This window comes from Polypterus senegalus, chromosome 16, assembly GCF_016835505.1.
Source record: "Polypterus senegalus isolate Bchr_013 chromosome 16, ASM1683550v1, whole genome shotgun sequence".
In the NCBI taxonomy this organism is placed as follows: domain Eukaryota; kingdom Metazoa; phylum Chordata; class Cladistia; order Polypteriformes; family Polypteridae; genus Polypterus; species Polypterus senegalus.
In genome coordinates, this window is record NC_053169.1 from 76892529 (window position 1) to 76919254 (window position 26726).

A 26726-nucleotide genomic window follows, 5' to 3' on the forward strand; every position below is an offset into this window, starting at 1 on the left:
TACACACAGACCTCGATTCACTCCTGAAAGAGACTTATGTTTGTTTGAAGTGTCTGAATAACGTTTCTGTCATAAAATCTCCTGTGTATCTGTGCAAATCTGTGACCCAAACGTGACAGCGTATGTGAATTTCACCAAACAACAAATCTTTTAATTCTCGCAGATACGCCTCTTCATTGAGAAGAAACACTACTTTCCCCTGATGGCAACCCGAACTAGACGATCTACAAGTCTCCGACTAAAAGTTTAAATCCGTACAATATATTCAATCTCTTTTCACTGTTCCGTTATTTCACCGAGAATAAATTCCATTTGTTTGTGTTAATGTGATCTTTATTATCATTTTTTTGAGACTTTTGAATTTTAGTACTTTCATTACTTCTAACCTGCTCTGCATGTTTATTGCGCCAACATTTTTAAATTCTTTACGACCTTCTACTTTGTCATCTACTCTTTGTCTTTTCTTTCCGGCTCTAGGCGTGGTTAAATCTCTTGGCACAAAGTCTCGTCTCGTGGGGGGTGAAAGCGTCTCTCTGAAAAAGTGATGTCTCGTCCCAGTATTTTTTCATTACAATAAAGAGATGAGCAAAAATGGCATAAGTTGTCTTAATACCCCATCATGGCCATAGTGAGTTATTTCCAAATGGACATCATTTGGAAAAGTGGTGAACTTTTCAAGAAAGGCTAGCCTGCTAAAATTATCCCGGGGCACAGCAACGAGTTATTCAAAAAGTCCTAAGGTCCCCAAAGAACAGTCTCAGCTGAGGTTCAGGGTTTATGACTCCACAATAACAAAGAGACCAAGTAGAAATTCAGATTCATGGGAGAGTAGCAAGGCAGAAACCTCTACTATCCATGAGTAACATCAGCACTTGACATTTATTGACAAAATGGAATTTAAATTCTTCAGCTCACAGAAATCCTTAACTGTTGGGAGTCATCCTTGAAAAGCAGTACCGTCTAGTGTTTTGTCCAAGTTAGTTACTAGATCATGTTATCTTCTCCCATATACTATGTGATTATGTTTTTATGAAAAATTCAAAAGTAAAATGATTGCAGTAGCGGCAAATAGTCCATTAAAGCATCTGACACTACCAACATCCAGTAATTTCCATTACTGTCCATACTGAAGGCTGCAGATTACCCTTTAATGATGTGATTGCATATTTCAGGCAGCAGAATGTTACAAAAGTAATACATTGTAATAATGAGCTAAAGGGTTAAGCTATCCATTGACTGAACCGGCTTTCCATATTATAATTGTGGCGAGCTAGGGTCCAAATTTGTTAATACAGGTTTTTTTTTTATATTAAAAACAAAACTCACCAAAACATTTTGTGGAATACCACTCCAGTTGTTCTTATTTTAAACACTTCAGTAATAAACCTCTGATTCAGTACATACATGTTTTTCTCTAGTGAATGTTGTTATTACAACAAATAACGCTTACTGTAAATTTGGGAAAGAAATCGGGTTGTTCCAATAACTGCCTATTTAATGGGTATTATCTGTTGAATTGAATAGCAGAACAAGACCAGTCAAACACAGCTGTAAGGAATAGCTCTCATGACCTCTTACAAAAGCCTTATTATATTTTTACACATTTATTATTGATTGACTATACACAAAGAAGTACAAAAAAGTTTCCAAAATTGTCCATTTTATTTTATTTTTTTAACTATATTATAATGAATGATGTTTATAAACAGGATTACCACAGCAACATTCTCTTTCAAATCTTTTCAGTTGCCATGCACAATGCCATTGATGCCATCTTCAATTTCAGCCATATTTTGTAAAATGTAGTTCACCTTTGCTTCATCAACCTCCAAGCACACAAACTCCGACTCCTAAAATTGAAAACAAAAACAAAAAAGTTATATGAAGACTATAATCTATCACTATGATCCGACAAACATTAACTAGCTTTCACAGTTTTCAGTTTCATTCTAATGCCATGCTTCAATTATAAAAGAAAAAAAAAAAAGTACCCATACAAGATAAGTTTTTATATTAGTGCATGGCCAAGCAGATTTCAAAATGTTTACTCTTAAAGGAAAAGTTCATTCCAGAGCCCACAATAACTGACAAATTACACAGCACAAAATGCTAAATTCTGTTGGGACGGGTAATCATTCTAAAGCCAAAAATGAGTACTGACCAAATAAAAGAATGCAACCGTGTTCTGTCTGTTTTCTGACACACAGCTGTACTTATCAATAGCACCTGATGACCCTGATTCTATTGATTCACTAACACAATGTCTGACTTGTATCTCAGAATGGATGAATAGTAATTTTCTCAAGTTAAATAAAGAGAAAACTGAAATTTTAGTGATCAGCAATAATGGATACAATGAAGCTATTAGAAATAAACTGGATACATTAGGATTAAAAGTCAAGACGGAGGTAAAAAGCTTAGGGGTGATTGTTGACTGTAATCTGAATTTTAAATCACATATTAATCAGATCATTAGGACAGCATTTTTTCACTTAAGAAACATAAGTAAAGTTAGACCTCTTTTATCACTGAAAGATGCTGAGAAATTAGTTCACGCGTTTGTTTTCAGTCGACTAGATTACTGTAACGCACTCCTCTCAGGACTACCCAAAAAAGATATAAATCGTTTGCAACTAGTGCAGAATGCAGCTGCTAGAATCCTAACTAGGAAAAGAAAATCCGAACACATTTCTCCAGTTTTGATGTCACTACACTGGTTACCTGTGTCATTCAGAATTGACTTTAAAATTCTGCTTATGGTTTATAAAGCCTTGAATAATCTCGCCCCATCTTATATATCGGAATGTCTGACACCTTATATTCCAAATCGTAACCTCAGATCCTCAAATGAGTGTCTCCTTAGAATTCCAAGAACAAAACTTAAAAGAAGTGGTGAGGCGGCCTTCTGCTGTTATGCACCTAAAATCTGGAATAGCCTGCCAATAGGAATTCGCCAGGCTGATACAGTAGAGCACTTTAAAACACTGCTGAAAACGCATTACTTTAACATGGCCTTTTATAACTTCATTTTAATCGTAATTTAACTTAATCCTGATACTCTGTATGTTCAATTCATCATAACAACTATTCATGGTGGCTCTAAAATCGGTACTGACCCCTACTCTCTTTTCTGTTTCTTTTTCGGGTTTCTTTGTGGTGGTGGCCTGCGCCACCTCCACCTACTCAAAGCTTCATGATGCTCCAACAATGATGGACGGATTAAAAGGAAGAAGTCTACGTGACCATCATCATCATCAAGCCCTTCCGTGAGAACCCTAAATCCAAAGAGGACTGTTTCATTTATGTTAGGTAGAATGCCCAGAGGGGACTGGGCGGTCTCATGGTCTGGAATCCCTACAGATTTTATTTTTTCTCCAGCCGTCTGGAGTTTTTTTTGTTTTTTCTGTCCCCCCTGGCCATTGAACCTTACTCTTATTCGATGTTAATGTTGATTTATTTTTTTATAATTATGTCTTTCATTTTTCTATTCTTTAATATGTAAAGCACTTTGAGCTACTGTTTGTATGAAAATGTGCTATATAAATAAATGTTGTTGTTGTTGTTGTTGTTCCCACAACATCAAAAAAACATATTACACTTGAGTACTAATCCAGCAGAGAATTTTGAAGAAAAAAAAAAAATCACATTATGCGCTGCCTATGTACCAGTGAAAAACAAATATTAATACAATATATTCAGTGATAGCAACTATGGAGTCCAAGCTGTGCAATTGCTGTATTCTAGTCTAGTCAAAAATGCATTTACATATACTAGAAAGTGTTTTCATGAGATAAACATTATACACCATACATAAAGAAAATCTCCACTAAATACACATTATACTCAACACATACAAAAAATATCGTAAACCAAACACACACAAAGTGCAAAATGGAACAGTAATTGACAAGATTTTGTTAAATGATGAAGACAGCTTAAATATATGAAGTAAAGTGAATGCAAAAAAAATGACTGAAATGATGGTGATATCCCAATATAAATGAACCATAAAAAACAAATCTATCTCACTAGTCTGAGGCCCAACCTATGTCAAGTATTTTCCCAGTAAAGGTTCTGCAGAACTATCATGATCTGGATGTTGAATTTCCTCTGCACCGATAGTAGTCATTAAAAAGCTGTGGCTGCAAGTGATGTCAAGATGGCAAAGTATAACAAACATCAACAAGGAAAGTGGGAAGTCTTAACAGAAACCAGAAGTCCCATCTCAAAGGGTCAACAGCTTCTTCCCATTCAGTTTCAATGAGTGGTTAGTTTCACACAAGGACCAATTCAGAAATTTGTAAACAACTAATGGGTGGCACAGTGGTGTAGTGTTAGCACTGGCACCTCCTAACGAGGAGACCGTAGTTCACCTCTCAGGTGCTTACTGCATGGAATTTGCGTGTTCTCTGTGTGTCCATTCGAGTTTCCCCTGGGTATTCTGGTTTCCTCCTTCTGTCCAAAGACAAGCAGGTTAGGTGGAAAGGTGATGCTGCTTTAGCCCTAGCGTGTGTATATGTTCACCATGTGATGGACTGGTACACTATGCAGGGATTGTTCCTGCCTTGCACCTGATGATTGCTAGAATATGCAAGAGTTTCACCACTATGCTGCTCATGATAAGCTAGCTTGGAAAATGGATGAAGGGATAGATGGGGAAACAACTAATAAAAATAACTGAATGGACCAAAGAAATTACAAAAATTATACAGCACTGTTCTAGTGTGATATCTTCACAATTAGACTGCTATGTGTTTTCATCAGTTTAAACTAAAGGCTCATTGTTACTCTATTCTCAACAGATATGCACTTGATGATTAACCTGTATTAGCAATGTTTCAGGTTTCAGCTCATTTTGGCAGAGCCTGGACCTTCTGCTAAGTGCATTTTGAGTTAAAAACAAGTTATGGTCCTAAATCTAAAACTATACTACCCTGATAAATGGCTGCAAGCTATACCTAATAAAATGGTTTTAACGCTGTTCATAACTGTATACACTGTAAGGTGTTCCTGTAATGGATTTAGAAGAAAACCCTGAATTTACATGGGAGGGCATGGAACTTCCATCGTCTCAGGGAAAACTACAACACTTACAACATTCCCTGGGCAGTTGTACTTAAAAAGAAAAGGAAAACCAGGAATGCCACTAGGATGATCCTCAATATTGGGACTACATTGGTGAGTCATTCAGGCAGATTCACATGTATGCATAGATTGAAAAATTGTTTTGTTTCAAGTGATTTATTTTTTGGGAATGAATTCAATAATGAAAGGCACTTTTCTCCATCATGCAACATTTTCAGAAAACACATTTGTTTCCTTTTAATTATAGGCATTTTTTTTATTATTTTCACACTATAATTAATTAAATATTTTATTGATAATTTGTATGAATGCAATATTTTATAATATGAAAAGCTAAATTTCATTCAAAACAGTTATTTTAACGCCTATTAACTACAGTGAGCACAGTTGATTCATATGTGGGGGCCTGAAAGTTCTGTGCATCTTACTGGATCAGGGCATACACGAATCCCAAAGTTTTTGCTGTGAGTGGGACAGCAGAGCCAAGAACGGACATTGGGTTCTGAAGGAATGCACAGCTAGAAGAAAGCTACAGCTTAGAGCCAAAACCATCATCGGTTTAGCTTGCTGGATCCAGATAAATTGCTGCTTACCAATGCCCCATATTAAGTTTGGTTTAATAAAGGAGTTTATCAGTTTAACCCTATCGAAAGACAGAACTTGTTTTTTGTATTTGTGCCAAATGTTTGAGTTTGTCTGGGGCTACATTGCAAGAAGGCATTTTTGATGAATCCGATGCTAGAAAACTGGTTTCGTATGCAGAATTTGATGGTGTGATGAATGACCTGGAACAAGATGCTTGGGTATCATTTGAAGAAGAAATAGCTAAGCTTTTTGGTAACAAAGACCAAAATAACAAAGAAATTGTGAAAATTGTAATACTTAAGTGTAAAAGAATTGGTTTGCAACACAAGTGTCAAAGTTCTCTTTTTGGATTTGCATTTTTTTCTGAAAATCTTACAGCGATGAGTGAAGAGCAGGGTGAAAGATTTCATTAGGATATCAAGGACATGTAAAGAAGGTATAGGGATGCTGGGGTGATGGCAGATTACTGCTGGATGATTCAAACCAAGTTTTGGATCAAAATAACAAAGAAATGATAAAAACTAGGGAGGTTATATGCAAATCAATTAATATGTGTTGTCCTTTTCTTTACATATACTGTTTATGAATTGTTTAAAAATGTTTAAAAATATTACACTGACTAAATATTTTCAAATTAAATTGGTGTAGAACAATACTGTATGCATACATTTGTTAAATTTTTATTTAACATTTGTTTTCAGCTTTTACTTAAATGTGACACAATTGAAAATTGCTAATTGAAATAAAATTAGCTATTCAGAATTTAAAAAAAAATTGTATTAAGTTTAATTTTGCAGACCTGTGTTTATGTTTAAATTCTTCTTCTTACAAAATGGGACAAGGAATTCAACACAAGCCCTTTAATTTTATAAGGCTAGGTGGACTGTCATGTAGATTAGGACCACCAATGGTAACATGGGGTGGTATCCCCATACATTTTTGTGGCAATCTCCGACATCAACAGTGTTTGGTTGGCCAGGTTACAGCAGTATAAAAAGTGGAAATTTTTTATTAAGGCCAGTATGCTTTGTGCTTAGAAGCACTGAATCATTAAGCTGGATTTTTATAAATATTTACTTAACTTGTATTTGCATTACTATCATGTTGTCTTTGTGCACAAGCCTACTGTATACAAATACTTTCGAAAAGCATCATATGAACAGGTGTGCCACATTTCAAGAGGCAAACCTTTATCTAAACTGTTCTTTTCACAGAAAACTGTTTATACTCAATGTTAATATTAATCAAGTTATTTTTGTGTTATTACTATAATCAGAGATGTGCAGAAATAAAACAAGTAAATATTTTTAAAAATAACTTATTCACATTTCTGTGTTTTTTGAATGTTTGTTATGCTTTGTTGAAAGTGAAAAAAATTACATTTTCTTTTCATTTTTGTTTAATATTGTGACTTTATGTAGATGATATCCATTGAACAGTGTAATGCAAAAACTATGGTAACAAAATAAAATCAGCTTTTCTTTTTGCATAACTACAATGAAATGTCTATAGTCACAAAAAAAACAAATTGCAAAATCTTTACAAAATATATATACAGCTCTCCATACTGAAATAAGTTTGCATAGTCATCTGTAGTTGCAAAATGACACATAGTTGAGGGTAACTTCCTGCAATAAGCAGAAGTCACCATCTGTCCCAAGGACGTGTAGAAATGTTAAAGGATGGGAAATTGAAAACCACCATCACTGTTCATCATGAAGCCCCTTACATGGAAACAAAACAGGAAAAGAAGATTCAAAGTAAAGAAAAAAAAGTAATAATGTTTTATAATAGGAAATCTACCTGAAGCTTTTTGGTCCAGGCCACTATATGGATGGGAGACCATCTAGAAACAGCTTGGGTTGCTGTTGGAAGAGGTGGCCATGAGGGGGTGCTTACACTGTGGTGGATCCTAATGCTGAAGTGCAGTGATGAGGAATGTCCTTCACATGAGACATAAATCCAAAGTCCTAATTCTCTGTGGGTATCTTTCAAAAACAGTAGGGTGTTTCCTGATGTCCTGGCTAAACTGTTTACCCCGGGCTTGTCTGTTTTGACTCCTATTCATTCCTTGTCTCCAACTGGCTCTCTCTCTCTCTCTTACCCCTTCACCACCTAATAGCTAATGTGTGGTAAATGTTCAAGAGCAAAAATGCCTGCCGTCACATCATCCAAGTGGATGCTACACGTTGCTGAAGTGGCTCCCCACTGTCTATCTATCTAAAGCCCTTTGTTTAGGTAAGAAAAGTGCTATATAAAAGTAATAAATTATTATTAAATCATTTTTATTATTCAAAGTTAATGTAAATCACATGGAAGTAGTGACTGTCAGTGTACAATGTGCTATTAAGTTAATTAACAGGAAGGTCAGAGACACACCAGAGTACAGTCATCATTTGAGCAGAAAGCACAGTAGAGTCAATTTTAGACAAAGCTGGTATTCAGGTGGGATTTCAAATTTATTAAAATGTAAGTTTATGCTGCTCTCAGAAACCCAACTTTAAAGAATCAAGCATATGGCTGCCAGACAGATGTTGAATAAGCAGAGAAAAACAAATGACTTCAATAAAGAATTTAGATGCTGAATTGAAAGTACTGAGACAGCTCTCGTATGTATGAGGGAAGAAGGAACCAAGTCATCCTGAAGACATCATATTTCTCTTAAAGTGATACAGATTAATATGCAGTTTTCAGTAAAATTATTTAAAAATACCAGACACTTCATAATAAAACCAATGCTTAAACAAAAATAGAATATTTTTTTTTTTACAGTGAAATGTTATTTGAGCACACCAGATCAACAATACAGACAATTGAAGAAAAATTTAGAATCATGTGGTGTCATGTATCTGGAAAAGGAAGGGTGATTGCCAAGATTGGAGCAACTACAGGGAGATAACACTGCTCTCAGTGCTGGGTAAGGTCCTTGCTAGGGTCGTACTCAATAGGATCAGTGATAACTTGCTCACCTACCAGCGACTGGAACAGTCTGGTTTTATGCCTAAGAAGTCCACCATCGACCGCATCCTGGCACTGAGGGTTTCATGGAGTGCAAACGCGAATATTGGCACAGTTTCTTTGCAACCTTTGTCAATTTTTGCAAAGCGTTCAACTCAGTTGATCGAGTTGCCTTGTGGGACACGCCTGGGTTCGCGGGATCCCCTCGAGGTTGCTGGATATCATGGCTGGCTTCTACACTGGTACTGTGAGTGCTGTGCAGAGTGGAGGTAGAACCTCTGCGTTTTTCCTAGTTGATTCTGAGGTTCGTCAGGGGTGTGTTTTTGCTCCTACTCTGTTCAATGCTTGTATGGACTGGCAAGGTTGTGGGGTCCAGCGGCCGTGGGCCATCTGTTGGTGAAGAAAGATTCACGGATCTTGACTTTGCTGACGTTGCTGTGATCTTTGCAGAGTCAATTGAGGCTCTGATCGGGGCACTCGAGAGACTGAGTGAGGAGTCTGAGTGTCTGGGCTTGCGAGTGTCCCGGATAAAAAAACAAGATCCAGGCCTTTAATGACCTCTTGGGCACAGCCATTAGCAGTGTGTCTGTCTGCGGAGAGAGTGTTGACCTTGTCGAGAGGTTTACTTACCTTGGCAGTGACATTCATGTCTCTGGTGACTCTTCCTATGAAGTCAGTAGACGGATTGGGAGAGCATGGGGAGTGATGAGGTTGCTGGAAAGGGGTGTGTGGCACTCCCGATATCTATGCTAAAGGATGAAGGTCCAAGTCTTTAGAGTCCTGGTGCTTCCTGTCTTGTTGTTGTGAGACATGGATGCTCTCCAGTGACCTGAGACGAAGACTGGACTCCTTTGATACTGTGTCTTTCCAGAAAATCCTTGGGTACCACTGTTTTGACTTTGTGTCGAATGAGGCACATTACCTGCATTGTGAGGAAGTGTCAGTTACGGCACTATGGCTATGTGGCGCGTTTCTCCCAGGGTGATCCAGCTCAAAAGATCATCATTGTTAGGGACCCAAGTGGCTGGACCAGGCCAAGGGGTCACTCACATAACACCTGGCTGCGGCAGATAGAGGGTTATTTCCGGAGGGTTGGACTGGACCACGTGTCTGTCTGGGGGGTCACCAACCGGGATGCAGAGCTGTTTCGTCGTGTAGTGGGTGCGGAAACGCACTGTACCAGTGCATGCTTCCCAACCTGACTTGGTGTCAAAATAGTGCATTGGTTGGCTTCACTGAATTCGAGCTGAAAGCCTGGTAGTTGTTTATATGACATTTGCAATTTTTTCTTGTGCCTGTGTGTTTAATGTTTCCACAAGGTACAAAAGTTTTTCTTTTACATCAATAAAGATGTGTGTGGCATTGGTTATTCTAAATTGATTCTGTATAAGTATGAGTGTGCATGAAGGGACGATGCAATGGTGGGGTATACCATCCAGGGTTGATCCCAGCCTTGCACTTAACACTTATAGGCTCTAGCCCCCTGTGGGAATAAACAGAATTAAAGTGGATCTGAGAATATTACGTTAGGTATGTTATGCTATATTACAATCAAAATGAACAATTAGATCTGTAAAGCAGGAAGAAAACAAACATCAACCAATGCCAAACAATCTAGGAAACTCAGACATATTCAGAATAATTCTGAGTGGGACTCAGTGACTGGGAGTAGCAGGAAAAAGATCAGCAAAATCAATACTGAAGCCAGAAAGTCTCAGAGCTGATTATTAAAATGATGTTAATAATCTGCCAATATCTGCTCAACCAGTAGTTCAATTCCATGTGATATTAATAAAATTGTTGGCACACTTTTTTTTGCTTAGTTATAGACAAAGCCATACATGAGGTTGACAGAATTAGTTTTCAACAAAACAACAGCCAATGGTAAACACAATTATTACAACAGAAATCAGATTTAGTAAGTGGTCAAAGATTAGAAAGATGAGCAGCAGTGCTCGCCAGAATATCTGTTAAGAACACAACCATTTCCAATATGCAAGTAGGATGGGAAAAAAAACCCTATATAAACTATCTACAAATTCCACAACGGCTGCACTTAATGTAACAACTGAGGCTCACATACAAATACTCAACAAATAAAGTTTCTGTATATGAACAGGACCAAAAGTGTACCTTATTTGTAGCATCTCAAGTTTACAAATTGGCAAAGACCACACAAGGAGAGTGCAATACAAACAGCAGCTCGGCAAGGCCAGAAGTACAAATGTACTTACAATACATCCATCCATCCATCCTCTTCTGCTTATCTGAGGTCAGGTCGCGGGGGCAGCAGCTTGAGCAGAGATGCCCAGACTTCCCTCTCCCCGGCCACTTCTTCTAGCTCTTCTGGGAGAAACCCAAGGCGTTCCCAGGCCAGCCGGGAGACATAGTCCCTTCAGCGTGTCTTGGGTCTTCCCCGGGCCTCCTCCTGGTTGGATGTGCCGAGAACACCTCACCAGGGAGGCTTCCAGGAGGCATCCTGACAGATGCCCCGAGCCATCTCATCTGCCTCCTCTCAATGCGCAGGACACCCTAACTTTAAGGGAACGCCCAGACACCCTGCGGAGGAAACTCATTTCAGCCGCTTGTATTTGTGATCTCGTTCTTTTGTGATCTCGTAATTTCTCCTCCTCGAACTGCTACCTTATCGTGGCGGAGGGGTTTGCATGTCCCAATGATCCTATGAGCTCTGTTGTCCGGGGCTTTATGCCCCTGGTTGTGTCACCCAAGGCAAACTGGTCCTAGGTGAGGGATGAGACAAAGAGCAGTTCAATAGACCGTCTATGACGAATAAAAAATTTGGACGGCGTTTTCCCTCGCCTAGACGCGGGTCATTTACAATACAATACATTTTATTTTTGTATAGCCCAAAATCACACAAGAAGTGGCACAATGGGCTTTAACAGGCCCTGCCTATTGACAGCCCCCCAGCCTTGACACTCTAAAAAGACAAGGAAAAACTCCCTTGTAGGGAAAAAAAATGGAAGAAACCTTGGAAAAGGCAATTCAAAAAGAGACCCCTTTCCAGGTAGGTTGGGCGTGTAGTGGGTGTCAACAAGAAGGGGATCAATACAATACAATACACAGAACACAAGTAATCCTCAATCTATACTAATAAAAGGCAAAGCCCTCACTGACTCACTCACTCAATCATCACTAATTCTCCAACTTCCTGTGTAGGTGGAAGGCTAAAATTTGGCAGGCTCATTCCTTACAGCTTACTTACAAAAGTTAGGCCGGTTTCATTTTGAAATTCTACGCGTAACGGTCATAACTAGAACCTACTTTCGTCACTGCTTCCAAACATGCATTTTCGTATTAAAGCATTTAACCAATCACATTTCAGCCATCATTTGTTGCCAGGCAAAGAGGCCTTCACAATCCGTTCTGCAGGCCCTCTAACACAGAATAAATGTCGATTAAACTGTTGCTTCAACCTATCAGATTTTGAGTTGGTGTCAGTAGGGCCCTCTAGCAGGCATACGGCAATTTCACCGTATTCAGACCCATTGATTGGATAGAAGCCAATATGAGGAATTCTACGAGGCCACTGAACGCAAGATCCTTGCGCGCACTACCGCCAACTCCATGGCAGGATTCTGGACAATATTATTTGCCAGACACAGACCAGATTTCAAGACCACGAAAAACTGATGTTTGTCACACTCCTCGACCCTGAGAAGTTTCGGGAATACAAGAAAAATTTCCCAAATGCAGCCTTCTCCAGTTTAACAGAAGAGCCATGGAGCAGTTTTTGATCTGTCTCGGCTAAAAACAGAACTGACTGTAATGTATGCCATGGATGATTTTGCAGAAAAATCTCCCACTGATCTCCTTGACTTCCTTCATCAGAAAAATCTGAATGAGAGCATTGGGCAGCTGTTCACATTGGTATATTTGGCAGTGACCATTCCCGTGTGCACCGCTTCTGTCGAGCGGACATTTTCAGCCCTAAAGCGAATTAAAACTTATGCCAGAAATACAACAGGGCAGGTTCGACTTTCAGCATTAGCTTAGATGGCAATAGAACGGGACCTTTTGATGGAACTGAAGCGCACGGATAATCTGTACGACAGAGTAATTGAACTGTTTTTGAGGAAAGAGAGGAGGATGGATTTTGTTTACAAATAATCCGAATTTTTGGTGAGTAAAAAGTTGCGATTTTCCTAAATAATATTGCTAGTTTATGAGTTATTATTGATGTTTTTTATGTGAGTCGCGGCTGTAGCTGCAGTAGAAAGGAACTTGTTCACCCCTGTTTTGTCTATTCAATAAAGGCATTTATTGTGGCTACAGGAATTATCTATCTGCGATGCAGCGGCTCTTTATACTGTATTTCTGCATATTAAGATGGTTTTTATAACCATAAATTAGTTTTTGAGGGGCGGGTTGATTCAGACGAAGCACTACTGAAGGCCTAGGTGTGAAATGCACGGTCCGCCACTGGACCAGATGATACGTAAATTTGATGAACATTACAACCCGAAAATAAACAAAACTGTAGAGAGGTTTAGATTATACTTCTCCCAGTGCGTCTCTCTAAATCCTCCGTGCAGGAACATTATCATAAGGCTTAACAATCTCATTGTTACGCCTTCTATGTGCACCGAACCATCCTTATTGCGAAGTCTTCCTTGCTTTACCGCTGGCTGCTTCTTTCCATTCACCTTCCTAGCTCTTTATTTAAACAGTTTTCCTTCTCACTTTTCGGCTCCTTCGCTGTCTTCTCCCTTTTCGTTCAAAATACACGCCTCCTTGCCTTTTTACAGTCAGCTCCCCTTACATCACACCGTGGTACATTTAGCACAAGTTAATACCGGGAATGCCTGTTAAACATCTTACTTTCACGAGTAGCGATTTGCGCAGTGAACACTTCGATGAATGAAACCTGTTATCTTTACAACGGTTGACAAACACAGAATGTAACTTCATAACAACACGTCCTCCAAATACGAACCTGATTGAAAGAAATAATGATAATCAAATCCTTGATGACAGCAGCACTCATAACAGTGACAAAATAATTACATTGACAATCAGGTTATGTTATTTTTAAAATGTTTCCTTTTCTTTTTCATAACTTCTTTAACACACTACTTCTCTGCTGCGAAGCGTGGGTATTTTGCTAGTACAGTATAAAAGTAAAACTTTTACAAGTACAGAGAATTTAACAGTAGATAATCACATAATATGAATTGGAATTTGTTTAGAGTCCTGGAGACCTCAGCCATCAAGCTGCCTCCTATATTTGGCCAATCCACAGCTGAAACAGTGCTGGGCCAGCCAATCTGATGAAAGGACCCCTCTATCCCACGATTCCGGCGATCCTCCATCAGGGATGACTATACCTTAGGCAGGCAAAACAACTTGGCAGGTGGGCTGTGGCACCAAGTGCCACATTTGAGTACCGAGAAGAGAAACAGAATAGGTGAGGGTTAGTAACAAATTATAACTATCATGTTACTTATGTTTTAGTGCTAATGACTAACAACAGAGATGCAGTATGTACAGTTAATCAGCAGCTCTAGACAGGATATGCTAAACTGAAGTAGTGAGTCTTCAGCCGGGATTTAAAAGCCAAGACCAAAGGGGTATCTTTTATAGTAGCAGGCAGACCACTGAGAGCCCCATAGACTGCCAAGCACCCAACAGTTAATTTCGTCAAAATGGAAGTCCATAAAGCAGCTGAGGGTTCAAAGGATATAATTAAATTCAACCAGAAACGAGTGGCAGATCATGGGTTCTACAGCACTGCATCACTTCTAAAGTCTCAAAATCTTAAAATAGCACAAAATGAAATACAACAAATCAAAAACCAATTTCATCCAATTTAAAGGTCACAGGCAACAATACTGTATATTACTTAACCACATACTCAAACCGGGCCAGTCTGGAATTGCAAATCAAACTACCCAGCATGTCTACAGGGATGTGAGAGGAACCTGGAGTACCCAGAGAAAAACCCACCCAGAAACAGGAAGAACAAGCAACATGCAAACTCCACAGTGACAATGACCACACGTGGGACCCTTGAAGCGGCAGTGCTATCCACTATATCATAGTCCATGCCGTCTAAAGTTGTAAATAAGAATAATCATTTTTTTAAATTACTGGTTATAAAAAGGACCGTGGTGCTCCTAACATTGAAAAACCTGATAAAAAAAACACATAATGAAAGACAATCAGTAACTCAGTGTGGAGCACTAAAACATTAGGGTTTGTCACAAATCGCATTCTTAAGTTACAATATGTGCAAGACATACAAAAAAATGACAACCATTAATTACCCAAAAGACAACATGAAACAGTATGACTCACACAAGGGTTGAGAGATGGATATCAAGGATCGCTCAACTGGGCACAAAGGTAAATTTACTCACAAACAAAAAGTAAATGTTTTATGGCTTTAATGACATGCCAATAGCTCTATTGAATGGGTACATCTGAAGGCAAAAGGCTCAATCTTCATGTAAAATTTCTCTTTAAAATTTGGTATTTGGGAAAAAAAATGATTACACTACTATCGAACGAACCGAATATTTGTACTTCATGTAGAGCTCAATTAATGAATTTGAAAGGTTTACTTGCAAACTTGAAGGCTAATATGCAGAATTTACATCATAACATAACATTCTGATACCTGCTTAATCTACCCGTAGGTCACCGGGGGCCACAAGCTGCCCAGGAAGCATCACATGCTAAATGGAAACCAATTCTGGGGAGAAGTCAGCACATTGTAGCATATAGCATTTATTTATTACAGTGCACAAAATTGTACTGGTGGTTTCTGCCTTGCTCCTGATGTAGAACACCAAACTGTACAAAAGTATAATTACAAACAACTTCCTAAAATCAAACTGAAACTGACGAGATTAAATGAAAACTTTTCATGTTTACTTTGGAAACAGTGATACCTACTGGAAGCAACCAATAGATGTTGCAGTTTGCAATAGACATAACACCTCACGACTAGAATGGATTTGACATAGGCAGATTACTGAAATATTTGCGGACATAAAATAAAAACTAGGTGGGATCACATTATGAAATATAAATAATCAGCTAAATAAATTGGAGGAAGGAAAAAAAACAAGAGCACCAATTCTCCTATTTCCAGAAAAGACTGATGCCATCAACTCATTGCAAAACAATAATCAGAGTAAATAGTTTCAAAGTTATGTACTGGGCCCCCTTTCTCACAGTTACATTTTGGATTGGGACAAATGGACTTGATAACATTTGTGCTATAATGGATGGACGAGTGGAATCATTACAATAACATTTTCAATGCACTTTGTAGCCTTTTATAAAGAACATCCTTACTTGGCTGTTAAACTACTTGTATTGAAAAAGTCATTAGAAATACTAAAGGTATTGGTTAAAAATTTGATTCAGTCAACAGAAAAAGATTAAAGAGTGCAATAAGAATAGTAAAATGTGTTCATAGTAAAAAAAAATTCTACTGAGTGAGTGACGCAAACAAACAAGAAAAATAACCAAAATAGATATTCTGTCAACAAAAAATCTTAATCTAGCAAAAAGATCAGTGTTTCTTTTAAAAGTAGCCTTTCCCAGCAAAGACAATTAACTGCTGCTTTAATAAACTAAATAATAAAATATGAAACAAAACTAAATAAAACAGACTAGAAAATTACAGTAAAACAGAGATGGAAGCCTTGTGAATAGTACACATATGTAACAGCAAAAAAATCATGAATACATACAGTATTTTATCTTGGTGAGATATAAATGGCTAGTAAGCTCACAATTCAACATGGGCAAAACACAAAATAGAGGCCATAGAAATCTAATAACTGTATTCCATCAATGTCAACTTAAAGTTTCCACATTTGATTATCATCATACCTGACAGAGATTAAGGAAATTATTAGGCAAAACAAAGGGTTGTGGAGTTTAAATTAATTGGCTGAGGAATCACAAGCCTACAGTATCTGGGAAGGAAGGAAGGAAGCACCCTAGCCACCTGAAGTCTCTGTACGCTATCAATTTCCTGCAGACATGTTTCGTCTCTGAAAAAAAAAGTTGGCTCCAGTCTTGACTAATGTTCTATTAGGTTATACAGAAATTATAAAAGTAGAATTGTCCAAGACCCACTTTTTTCTTTGTGAAGCTTTTAAAATTTCTGTACTTAGTAACAGCATATACACAAGACTGACAATTTCCTTAAAACTAAGCACTGTATGCAACTTTCCATACCTTAAATATATGTTATGTTTGATGATGTTTATACCAAACCATGGAATCTTTTTATCTGGAATTATGACCAAGCCCACACCTGAATGCCATATTTGTCACATCCAGAGAGGTTATTTTCTGCCAAGGAGAGTGGTTCAGGCACCACTGGGTACAAAGCAGCTGTCTGGACTTTTAGTGAATGTCACTGTGAATGAGATTCAATAACAACAAGATTTCAAAGATGCATATTTGGTGATAGGGAACTGAGCAAAGAAGTAAACCAGATACTGTATTCAGACAAACATTGACACATAAATCAGAGTGAAACAACCACAAAAACTGGTAAATTAAGAAAAAAAAAATCATGACCAGAAAAGCAATGTAAGGAATTGAGAATGTGCAATTCTAAATTGTCCCTAGTGTGTGCGCGCCCTGCGGTGGGCTGGCACCCTGCCTGGGGTTTGTTTCCTGCCTTGCGCCCTGTGTTGCGCCCCCCCCAGCCCCCTCGTGACCCTGCAGTTAGGATATAGCGGGTTGGATGATTCTTATGTTCAGGATGTTTATCTCTGCAGGAAGACTGACAGGATGTTGTCACTGGCAAAAGTTATGGGAAGTTAAGCCTTACTGAATGGTGCCAGATACGCTGTGGTAGAGGAACAATACATACTGCGCATGTATGTATTAACACTGCACTCAGTCCTACATCCATAGGGATGCTTGTCTCTAAACAGAAGAAGTGTGTAGCCGTGAAGATACAGTAACTGCATACGGTTATTCACCTCAACCAGGTGCTCCCTGTAACTGCAGATCAGACCTGCACATCATGCGAGGGGCACTTTATCCCATTCTTCCCTGCAGAACTGCCTTACCTCTTCCATATGCTTTGGTTGTCTTCTGTGTATGGCTCTCTTCAAGTCATTCCACAGCATCTCAATAGGCTCTGACTGGGCCACTCCAAAAGGTGGAGTTTGTTCTCCTGAAGCTATTGTGCTATGGATTTGCTGTGATGTTTGGGGTCATTGTCCTGTTCCATCACCCAGCCTCTTCTGAGTTTAAGTTGACGGACAAAAACCCTCACATTATCCTGGAGAATTTGTTGATAAACTTGTGAATTCATATTCCCCTCAATGATGGCAAGCTGTCCAGGCCCTGATGCAGCAAAGCAGGCCCAAATCATGATGTTCCCTTCACCATACTTTATTGTAGGGATGATGTTTTGATGTTGATATGCAGTGCCCTGTTTTTATGCCAAATAAAGTTCTGAGTGTTCCTCCCAAGTAGTTCAGTTTTGGTTTCATCACTCCACAAAACATTTTCCCAGTACCGTTGTGGAGTGTCCAAGTGCTCTTTCGCAAACTTCAGGCTTTCAGCAATGTTCTTTTTTGATAGCAGTGGCTTCCTTCTATCTTGTTCAATGTTTTGCGTATAGTTGACTCATTAGCAGAGATGTTAGCCAGTTCTAATGACTTCTTCAAGTCCTTTGCTGTCACTCTAGAGTTCTTCTTTACCTCATTGCTGACTTTGCGTTGTGCTCTGCCCATTTCTAGGCAGAGTAGCCACAATACCAAATTGTCTCCATTTATAGACAGCTTGCCTAACAGTAGACTGATGAATATCTAAAATCTTTGAGATGACTTTGTAACCCTTTCCAGCCTTATGTAGATTAACAATTCTCGATCGTAGCTCTTCAGACAGCTCTTTTGTGCGAGGCATGATTCCTATCTGGATATGCTTCTTGTCAAAAGCTCAAACTTAAACTTTATAGTGTTTTTTTATCAATCAAAGTAATTCTAGGCCACACCTCTAAACTGGTTTCATTAAGTGGACTCCAGTTGTGCTAAATTCTGACTGCAATGAGCTTTTTAAAAAGTCATTAGCTTAGGGTTCACTAACATTTTCCAACCTTCAGTTTCACAGTTTGAATGATTTATTCAATATGATTAAAATTCTCTGAAAATCTGTGTATCTTTAGTTATAGGAGACTGTGTTTGTTCATTATTGTGACTGACATGAAGATACAACCATGTTTTATATGGGAATTAGACATAAATATAGATAATTCCTAGGAGTTCACATACTTTTTACTTTGACTGTATATATGCATCACAGAATCACCAACACTGTCATCCAAAATGTTGATATTGCACACTGAAACATAGAGGGTGCCTACACATACAAAGGGCCAAGAACATCACTGACAGAAGAGTCTAAAATTTTGTAAAGCCAAATTTATAAACAGCCAATTAGATCATTCTTGCAGTGTTTTCAACTTTGAAACTTACTGCTTGCTAATTTTTACAAAAATTCCCTGTTATATTACATGCTCATCATCTGAATATCTAAAACCTGTGCTATACTTGGGTTTAAAGTTTTGAGTTCATATTAAAGAAACAGTTTTGGTGTTATTCCAAAACAGAATTTACAATTCTGGGCTTCTTTTTACAAAGCGGCCCATATGTGCATTCTTTAATTATCACTGACTTAAGAGAGAGAGAGTTGCCAGCATCCACAACAGTACAGAAAAATCCAGGAAGACTGCCAATCTTGAAATTTATATGACAGTCTACAGACATTTTAACAGTTTTAAGGGTGATGGAATACCAGGGTATTCCAAGGTAATTGTACCTTGCAATGGATCAAACCCAGCAAGGAGGAACAAACATTATTCTATATTTCAGCTCGGTAAACACAGCATGCTCATTGTTTAATATTTACACAAGTAGGATTCAGCTGTGCAAAGTCATAATGCTGCTTACTTTTATTACCCTTGTTTGCTCTTTGATACAATTTGTTATGTAAGGGGCTATTAATAGCAATTCATGTTTATCAGTCCTGATTAGGAGTAATAGTTAGTGAATCCAAATGACAGGTTAATATATTTACAAAATAACAATTTGCTGTAACTGTCATCATTAATTTTGCTTTCTTTATTATTACTGTAGTATTACTAAAATGAAAATTCTGTCATTTTTGAACATGACAGAATCTCCACCCAAATGTTGGGAGAATTTCTAAACTCCACACAGACACTGACAGTGTCCACAATCAAAACTAGGACCAACAGCTGACAGGCAGTATTACTAACCTCTGTGCAAAGCCTAAATACAAATATTTTTATTTTACTTTTATGGGCACAAGTGTGGGTATCAATATGTGTATCACTCATTTAGAAATTAGAAGGAATGAAACCAAGGTTCAGAAATGTCAACTTTTAATTTAAATGTTATCACTCTGAACTTCCTATATTGTGAAAAATTCTCCTGAAACAAAGCATCCTTATTATCTGTTCTCCAATTCCTTAACTCTTTGAAGTCAGGTGTCAACAATAAGGGCTACAAGGCTAAACTTGGAGAAATGTGGCCTAGAATTCTTTACTTACTTTTTATCTGTTACATGACAGTGAAGACCATAATGTGATCTGACTCATGCAAACATTAGCCATTAATTAATATTACAGCAAAGCATCATAACCTAGCAGTATCTCTCATAAAAAGGTCCTCAGCAGAATAGATTTTGTGTATTGTTGTTGACTTGGATTCTGCACTGTCAGATGAGGATTTTGAGATGTCAGTAGATAGTCACAATGAGAGTGCAGTTTGACTTAGCACTGCATGCAAATGGCTGTTTGAAGTGTATTGTGCAATTCAAAAGTATCATGACTTCTTAAGTTTTTAGTTGTTGGATTTCCACAATCTGAGTAATTAATAAATGACAAAATAAATCAGCTTCTAATTAGTTTTTCTAACACAAAAGGATTTGGAAGAAAATCCATGGCTCAAATGCAGTCTTCTAGTAGCTATGAGGAAGCAGTGCCACCTAAAGTTTTACTAGATTGTCCTAAACCTCTTAAATTCCAGGTGGACAAGTCAAACAATGACCCTGCAGCTTCAGAATTGTTTTCTTTGTAATAACAAGCATAGTTCACAGCTCATAGACTATCACTTATTACTGCACGTACTGTCACTCCTTCTTGTAAGATCGAGCCCAGGCATACAGGAAACCTCCAGGTTCAGGGGTTCTAGATACCTCAAAATAGGTTCTTTGCGATTCACATGTAAAGACCAAATGAATGTCACAAAAGGCTCTACCCAGGAAGGTCACTAGAACTCCAAGGACCAAGATTTACCCATTAAGGTTTCAAGAAGAAGCTATGATTATACCATTACCGGTTATGTACCAACATGGTGGGTTACCCATCTAATAAAGTTTTGCAGTGCTGAAAATGTCATCACATTTACAATGATGCACAAGAACTTTAAGGAGGAACCTTGCTTGACTAGGGAAATGGCATCATGAAGAGGACCAAGAAGCACATAAAAACAGACAAAAAGACAGTATATTGCCATTTATTTGTTTCTATTTTCAAACACTGTGTGCAATTATATGTGTTTACATGTAAAAGTGTTTTGTTTCTTTTCCTCCTGTGCCCTGATCTCTCTCTGATGTTCATGATGAGAGGCATTAAACTAATTAGACTTTGTGTGGGCATACTGTATATGCTACACAAGGGTCCAGGTCTGGGACTTTGAAAATCTTGTCACTCTATAATTTGTCATTAGAATGCAACATTCGCCTGGTATCTATAATGGTCAGTCGCTGTAATAAAGTTTGCCTTCGACTTCTTTTATTCCCCAATACTGTATTTGCTATAATTGAATATCTTTCCAAGTCACGTTTTATAAAAATTATAAAAAATTGTTTATTTAGAGCAAGGGGTGCACACAGTTTTTCGGCTTGCGAGCTACTTTTAAAATGACCAGGTCGAAATGATCTACCTACATTAAAATGATACATACACGGAGTATACTTTATACATAAAATATATGTTGTCGTTCCTTGCATAACTGAATAACCTTTAGGGCACAATTACAATTCAATTCATTTATGGTCACTACAGTATTTGGATTTAATATTCTTCATGTGGGAAAAGGCCGAATAATGCAGTCAAGGAGCTTTTGAAATCAGCCGAGTGAAAAATGACGGCTGTCCGATTTACTGCAATTTTAGTTCCCTCTCTTTTTTCTTTCTCAGATCGCTTTTCGGAAGGAAGTCAGTTTCGTAGTTTTTATGAACAGTTCGAAAGTGCCTTTCCACATTTCCTTCTTTGGAAAATAGCAATGATAGATTGACAGATCAGACAAACGCACTTCGATTGTGACATTGTGAGAAAAAAAATCCTCTTCCAATTCCACATCCATTATCCCACCAAATCTCTGAACTTTTCACTGTTGTTACTGCTTGTCTTAATTATTTTTTAAAGATAAAAAATACCAGTACCAAAATAAGCTATGAGTTAACCAGATTCAAAGAATGTTCATCTTAATCAGTTGATACAGTATGGCTTTATTCTTATTAATGATTTTGTGCTTTCTATAGTATTGGTTTACTTCCTCAAACAATATAAAAAACAGGACCAGTATTCTTTGCCAGCCTTACAAAATCAAAAGGAAATGTATAGAAGTATAGTGCTATAAAAAAGTACTTATTCCCTTCCTAACATACTGTTTTTGCACATTTTATACGATGAATGTCCCCAGATCTTTAGACAAAACACGCATGTAAAGAAAGTGACCATGAGGGAACACATAATACAATTTTTAAAGAATTATTTTCTTTATTCAAGCAACAAAGTTATTCAATACCCCAATCACTCATGTGAAAAAGTAACAGCCTCCATGATTTCAATGCTTGGTTACAGCACCTTTGGCAGCAATAATCAAAACTAAATGCTTTTTATAATTTGATTATTAGTCTTCACATTGATGTTTAGGAATCTAAGCCTACTGTTCTTTTCAGAACAATAAATATAAAAAAACATACTAAATAATTAATGACTATGAAAAAACAGACTATATAACAGCCATCAGGGCTTTATTACATGAAGTTCTCACCAGACCAATCTTTTACATTTTTTCAGGATATTGCAGTAGTTGACAAAAGCAAAGCATACAACATCATTTACTTAGACTTACAAAAAGCCTTTAAAAAAAAGTCACATAAATTCAGAAGTTTAATTCTGATACTAGAAGCAGTTAGCATCAGAGGTAACTTATAAAACTGGATTTCAAGTTGGTTAACCAGCAGCAGAAACAAAACACAGGTAAGAGGAGAATGTTCCACTTCAAATGAAATCATCATTGGAGTCCATCAGGGGTCTGTCCTGGGACTGTTACTTTTGCGGATTTATATTAATGACGTAGATTGTGGTAGAGCTTGTAAACATATGAAATTCACATATGATATTAAAATCAAACAAATAGCAGACACTAGGGAGGCAGCAAAACCAATTCAATACGGTTTGGACAAACCAGAATTAGACAAACACTTGGAAAACACAGTTTAACATAGAAAACTGGAAAGTGTTACATGTGAGCAAAAGGAATTTCAATATAAATACAAGAGGGGAGACATTGTTGTACAGGAAACAACATCTGAATAAGATTTAGGGGTTTATGTTGACACATTTTCATTATCTAAGAAATCTGCAGAAGCAATTAAAAAGGCAAATAAAATGTTAAGTTATATTATAAAAACCATTGAATATAAAGGGGACATTATGCTCGGACTACACAATGCACTAGTAAGACTGGTTTCGGAGTACTGTGGGCATACTCATTTCTCAAATTTCTTATGTTCTAATTCAGACCTAATTTGTAGGTTTGCAAGCATGAACTGCTCATTTCAGGGCCTTCCACGGCATCTCTATCGGGTACAAGATAGGAATCTGACAGGCCCACTCCAATACTTTAATTTTATTTCTTCTGAGCCATTTAGACTTGTTTGTGTGTTTTGAGTCATTGTCCTGCTGCATAACCTAATTACACTTTAGCATCAGGTTACAGATACTGTAAATGACTGGACAGTCTCATTAAGTTACACTGTTAAGTGTAGTATTCATGGTTCCTTCAATAACGGCAAGTATCCAGAGTCCTGAGGCAGCAAAGCATCCCCACATCATCATACTACCGCTGTTTTATAGTAGGTACTAGCAAATACCCGCGCTTCGCAGCGGAGAAGTAGTGTGTTAAAGAAGTAATGAAAAGAAAAGAAAACATTTTGAAAATAACGTAACCTGATTGTCAATGTAATTGTTTTGTCACTGTTGTGAGTGATGAGTGTTGTTGTCATATATATATATATATATATATATATATATATATATATATATATATATATATTTACACACACACATAAACATATATATATATATATATACATATCTATATATATATATATATATACATACATACACACACACATATATAAATATATATATACATATACATACATATCTACATATATACACACACAGCTATTTCAGATCAGTGCAATACGCTGTTTGTTAAAACGGTTGACTCCGCTCTTACGTGCAATAACAAATCAAATCATTCAGTTGTCTTTGCTCATATGTCATTTTAGAGCTGGACGCCTGGCATCTTTTTTTGGCCACAAGTTCGTTTCTGTTTGGTGTGAGGTTCTGTGTTGTGGAGATTCTCAGGATGGATTGCAGGTGCTCATCAGTGAGGCGACTCCTGTGTGCTGTTTTGTTAGTCTTTATCACTGAGAAGAGCTTCTCACACAGATATGTGCTACCAAACATGCACAAGGTTTGAGCCGCATGTAGACGGACTTTTTGTTCTTCAAAGTCACCAAAGCGCGTGCAAACTCAGTGCGCAATAACTGTAGTAAGCGGTAAGTGTTCGGCAAGGCAGTTGAAGCGCTGCATTATGGGATCTGTAGTTTATTGTGTTACCAGCGCTTCATATACCCGGGCTTTAATAACAATAATACAGTATATAAAATGATCTCGCGGGCCGGATATAATTACACGCAATGTAATGTCAATGTCAATAATGACACATATGGACTAAATAGAACTTGAAAAGATATATTTTTTCAAATGTGATCGCAATTCAGATAGAGTTGACGCCAGACTACAGCCTGCATGCCTCAATGAGTCATCCTCCCTCGCTCTTACTTTTTACCGCTCATCTAATGAATACACTGAGTATGGCTTTACCAAAACAATCATTGATGGCGAATAAAGTATCCATTATTCGAGATGTAGAGCGGGATATATATATATATACATATATATATACCCGCGTATCGCAGCGAGAAGTAGTGTGTTAAAAAGGTAGAAAAAGAAAAGGAAACATTTTAAAAATAACGTAACATGACTGTCAATATACAGTAATTGTTTTGTGAGTGTTACTGAGTGTTGTTGTCATCAAGGATTTGATTATCATTATTTCTTTCAATCAGGATGTGTTGTGTTCAAGTTACATTCCGTGTTTGTCAATCGTTGTAAAGATGACAGGTTTCATTCATCGATTCGTTTCTTACTGCATCAATAAACAGCTCGTCGTCCTCTTTATCTGAGACCTCACACACTGCATGCACGTTTTTTTTTTACACTGTCTTCCTTTAGCGGGACATTGACTTTTTCCACCGTGTGCTTTGTTTCCACAGTAGCTGCATTTATGAATATGCTTATCAGACGCTTCATATTTTTTGCTGCCTTTTCAATTGTGTAATTCGGTTTTTGTTCAGCGCTCTTTGGAACTGTTGCTTTTTATCTCTCGCAGTTTCGCTGAGTTTGTGTCAAACACCAGCCTGACCATCTCATCTTCCTCTCCATAAGCACAGTCCTTCACCCGTGAATATTTACCCGTGGCAGTTTGCTATTGGATTGGCAGCCTGTCTATGAACTTAATTTAAAGTGTAGGTTTACATCGTGCTTTGTTTCCGAAGTAGCAGAACTCATGAATATGGTTGTATATGTCACTCGCTCGCTTCTTATTGTTTCGCTGTCTTCTCAATTATATAATGCATGTTTTCTTGAGCGCTTTTTTGAGTTCTTCCTGGTTTTCTATGTACTGCGTGATTACGTGGGAGGCGTGATGATGTCACACGAAACTCCGCCCCCACGGCGTTGAAGCTCATCTCCATTACAGTAAATGGAGAAAAACTGCTTCCAGTTATGACCATTACGCATAGAATTTCGATATAAAACCTACCCAACTTTTGTAAGGAAGCTGTAAGGAATGAACCTGCCAGATTTCAGCCTTCCACCCACACGGGAAGTTGGAGAGTGAGTTGGAGAGTGAGTGAGTGAGTGAGTTGGAGAGTGAGTGGGTGAGTGAGTGGGTGAGTGAGTGGGAGAGTGAGTGGGTGAGTGAGTGGGAGTGAGTGAGTGAGTGAGTGAGTGAGTGAGTGAGTGAGTGAGTGAGTGAGTGAGTGAGTGAGTGAGTGAGTGAGGGCTTTGCCTTTTATTAGTATAGATAACCAAAGTATTAATTTAATACAAGACACAAAGTCAAAAGTGCCATTCAGCAGTTCAACTTTTGGCTCATCTGTCTATAGAATATCATTCTAAAAGTCTTGGGGCGCCAGGTGCTTCCTTGCAAATGTGAGACTTTGATGCTACTTGTACAGAGCTTGTTACTTGTTTCTTTCTTTCTTGGTACTCGCCCATGAATCCTGTTTTAACTTGGTCGAGTTATGAGCTTATAGTTCTTCAGATATTCTGGGTTTCTTTGTGACTTCTTGAATGAGTTCTTGCTGTGTTCTTTGGTCAATTTCTCAAACCAGCCTTTCCTAAAAAGATCACTACTTCTCCAAATGTTTTCTACTTGGAGATAGTAGTTCTCACTATGGTGAGATGAGCTTTAGAAATGGCTCTACATACTTACATAATTCTGCTGATACATGTTGCTTCAAATGGCAAGGTCAAGATTTTTCCCCCCAAACAAGGTTTTGGGTAATGTGAGCAGAGAAACTGGAAACATGGAGTCGGCTATAGTAATAAAGTGTTTTCTATGAATTAGAATGAAATTTTGTATTATAATAAATTCTGGCTTATCACAGTGTCAGACGTGACATGTTATATATATATATAT

The 26726-nt window shown here is 37.7% G+C and overlaps 1 protein-coding gene across 1 annotated transcript in view; it reads right to left on the bottom strand.

Annotated features, from left to right (window-relative positions):
- Positions 1 to 1643: 1643 nt before the first annotated feature.
- The window catches only part of commd1 (copper metabolism (Murr1) domain containing 1), a 96523-nt gene continuing 71440 nt past the window's right edge, over positions 1644 to 26726 (bottom strand). Inside the window, exon 3 of the mRNA XM_039738720.1 lies at positions 1644 to 1850. Within this exon, the coding sequence (XP_039594654.1) occupies positions 1743 to 1850 (108 nt within the window). The 3' untranslated portion in view covers positions 1644 to 1742. The remainder of the gene's footprint in view (positions 1851 to 26726) is intronic.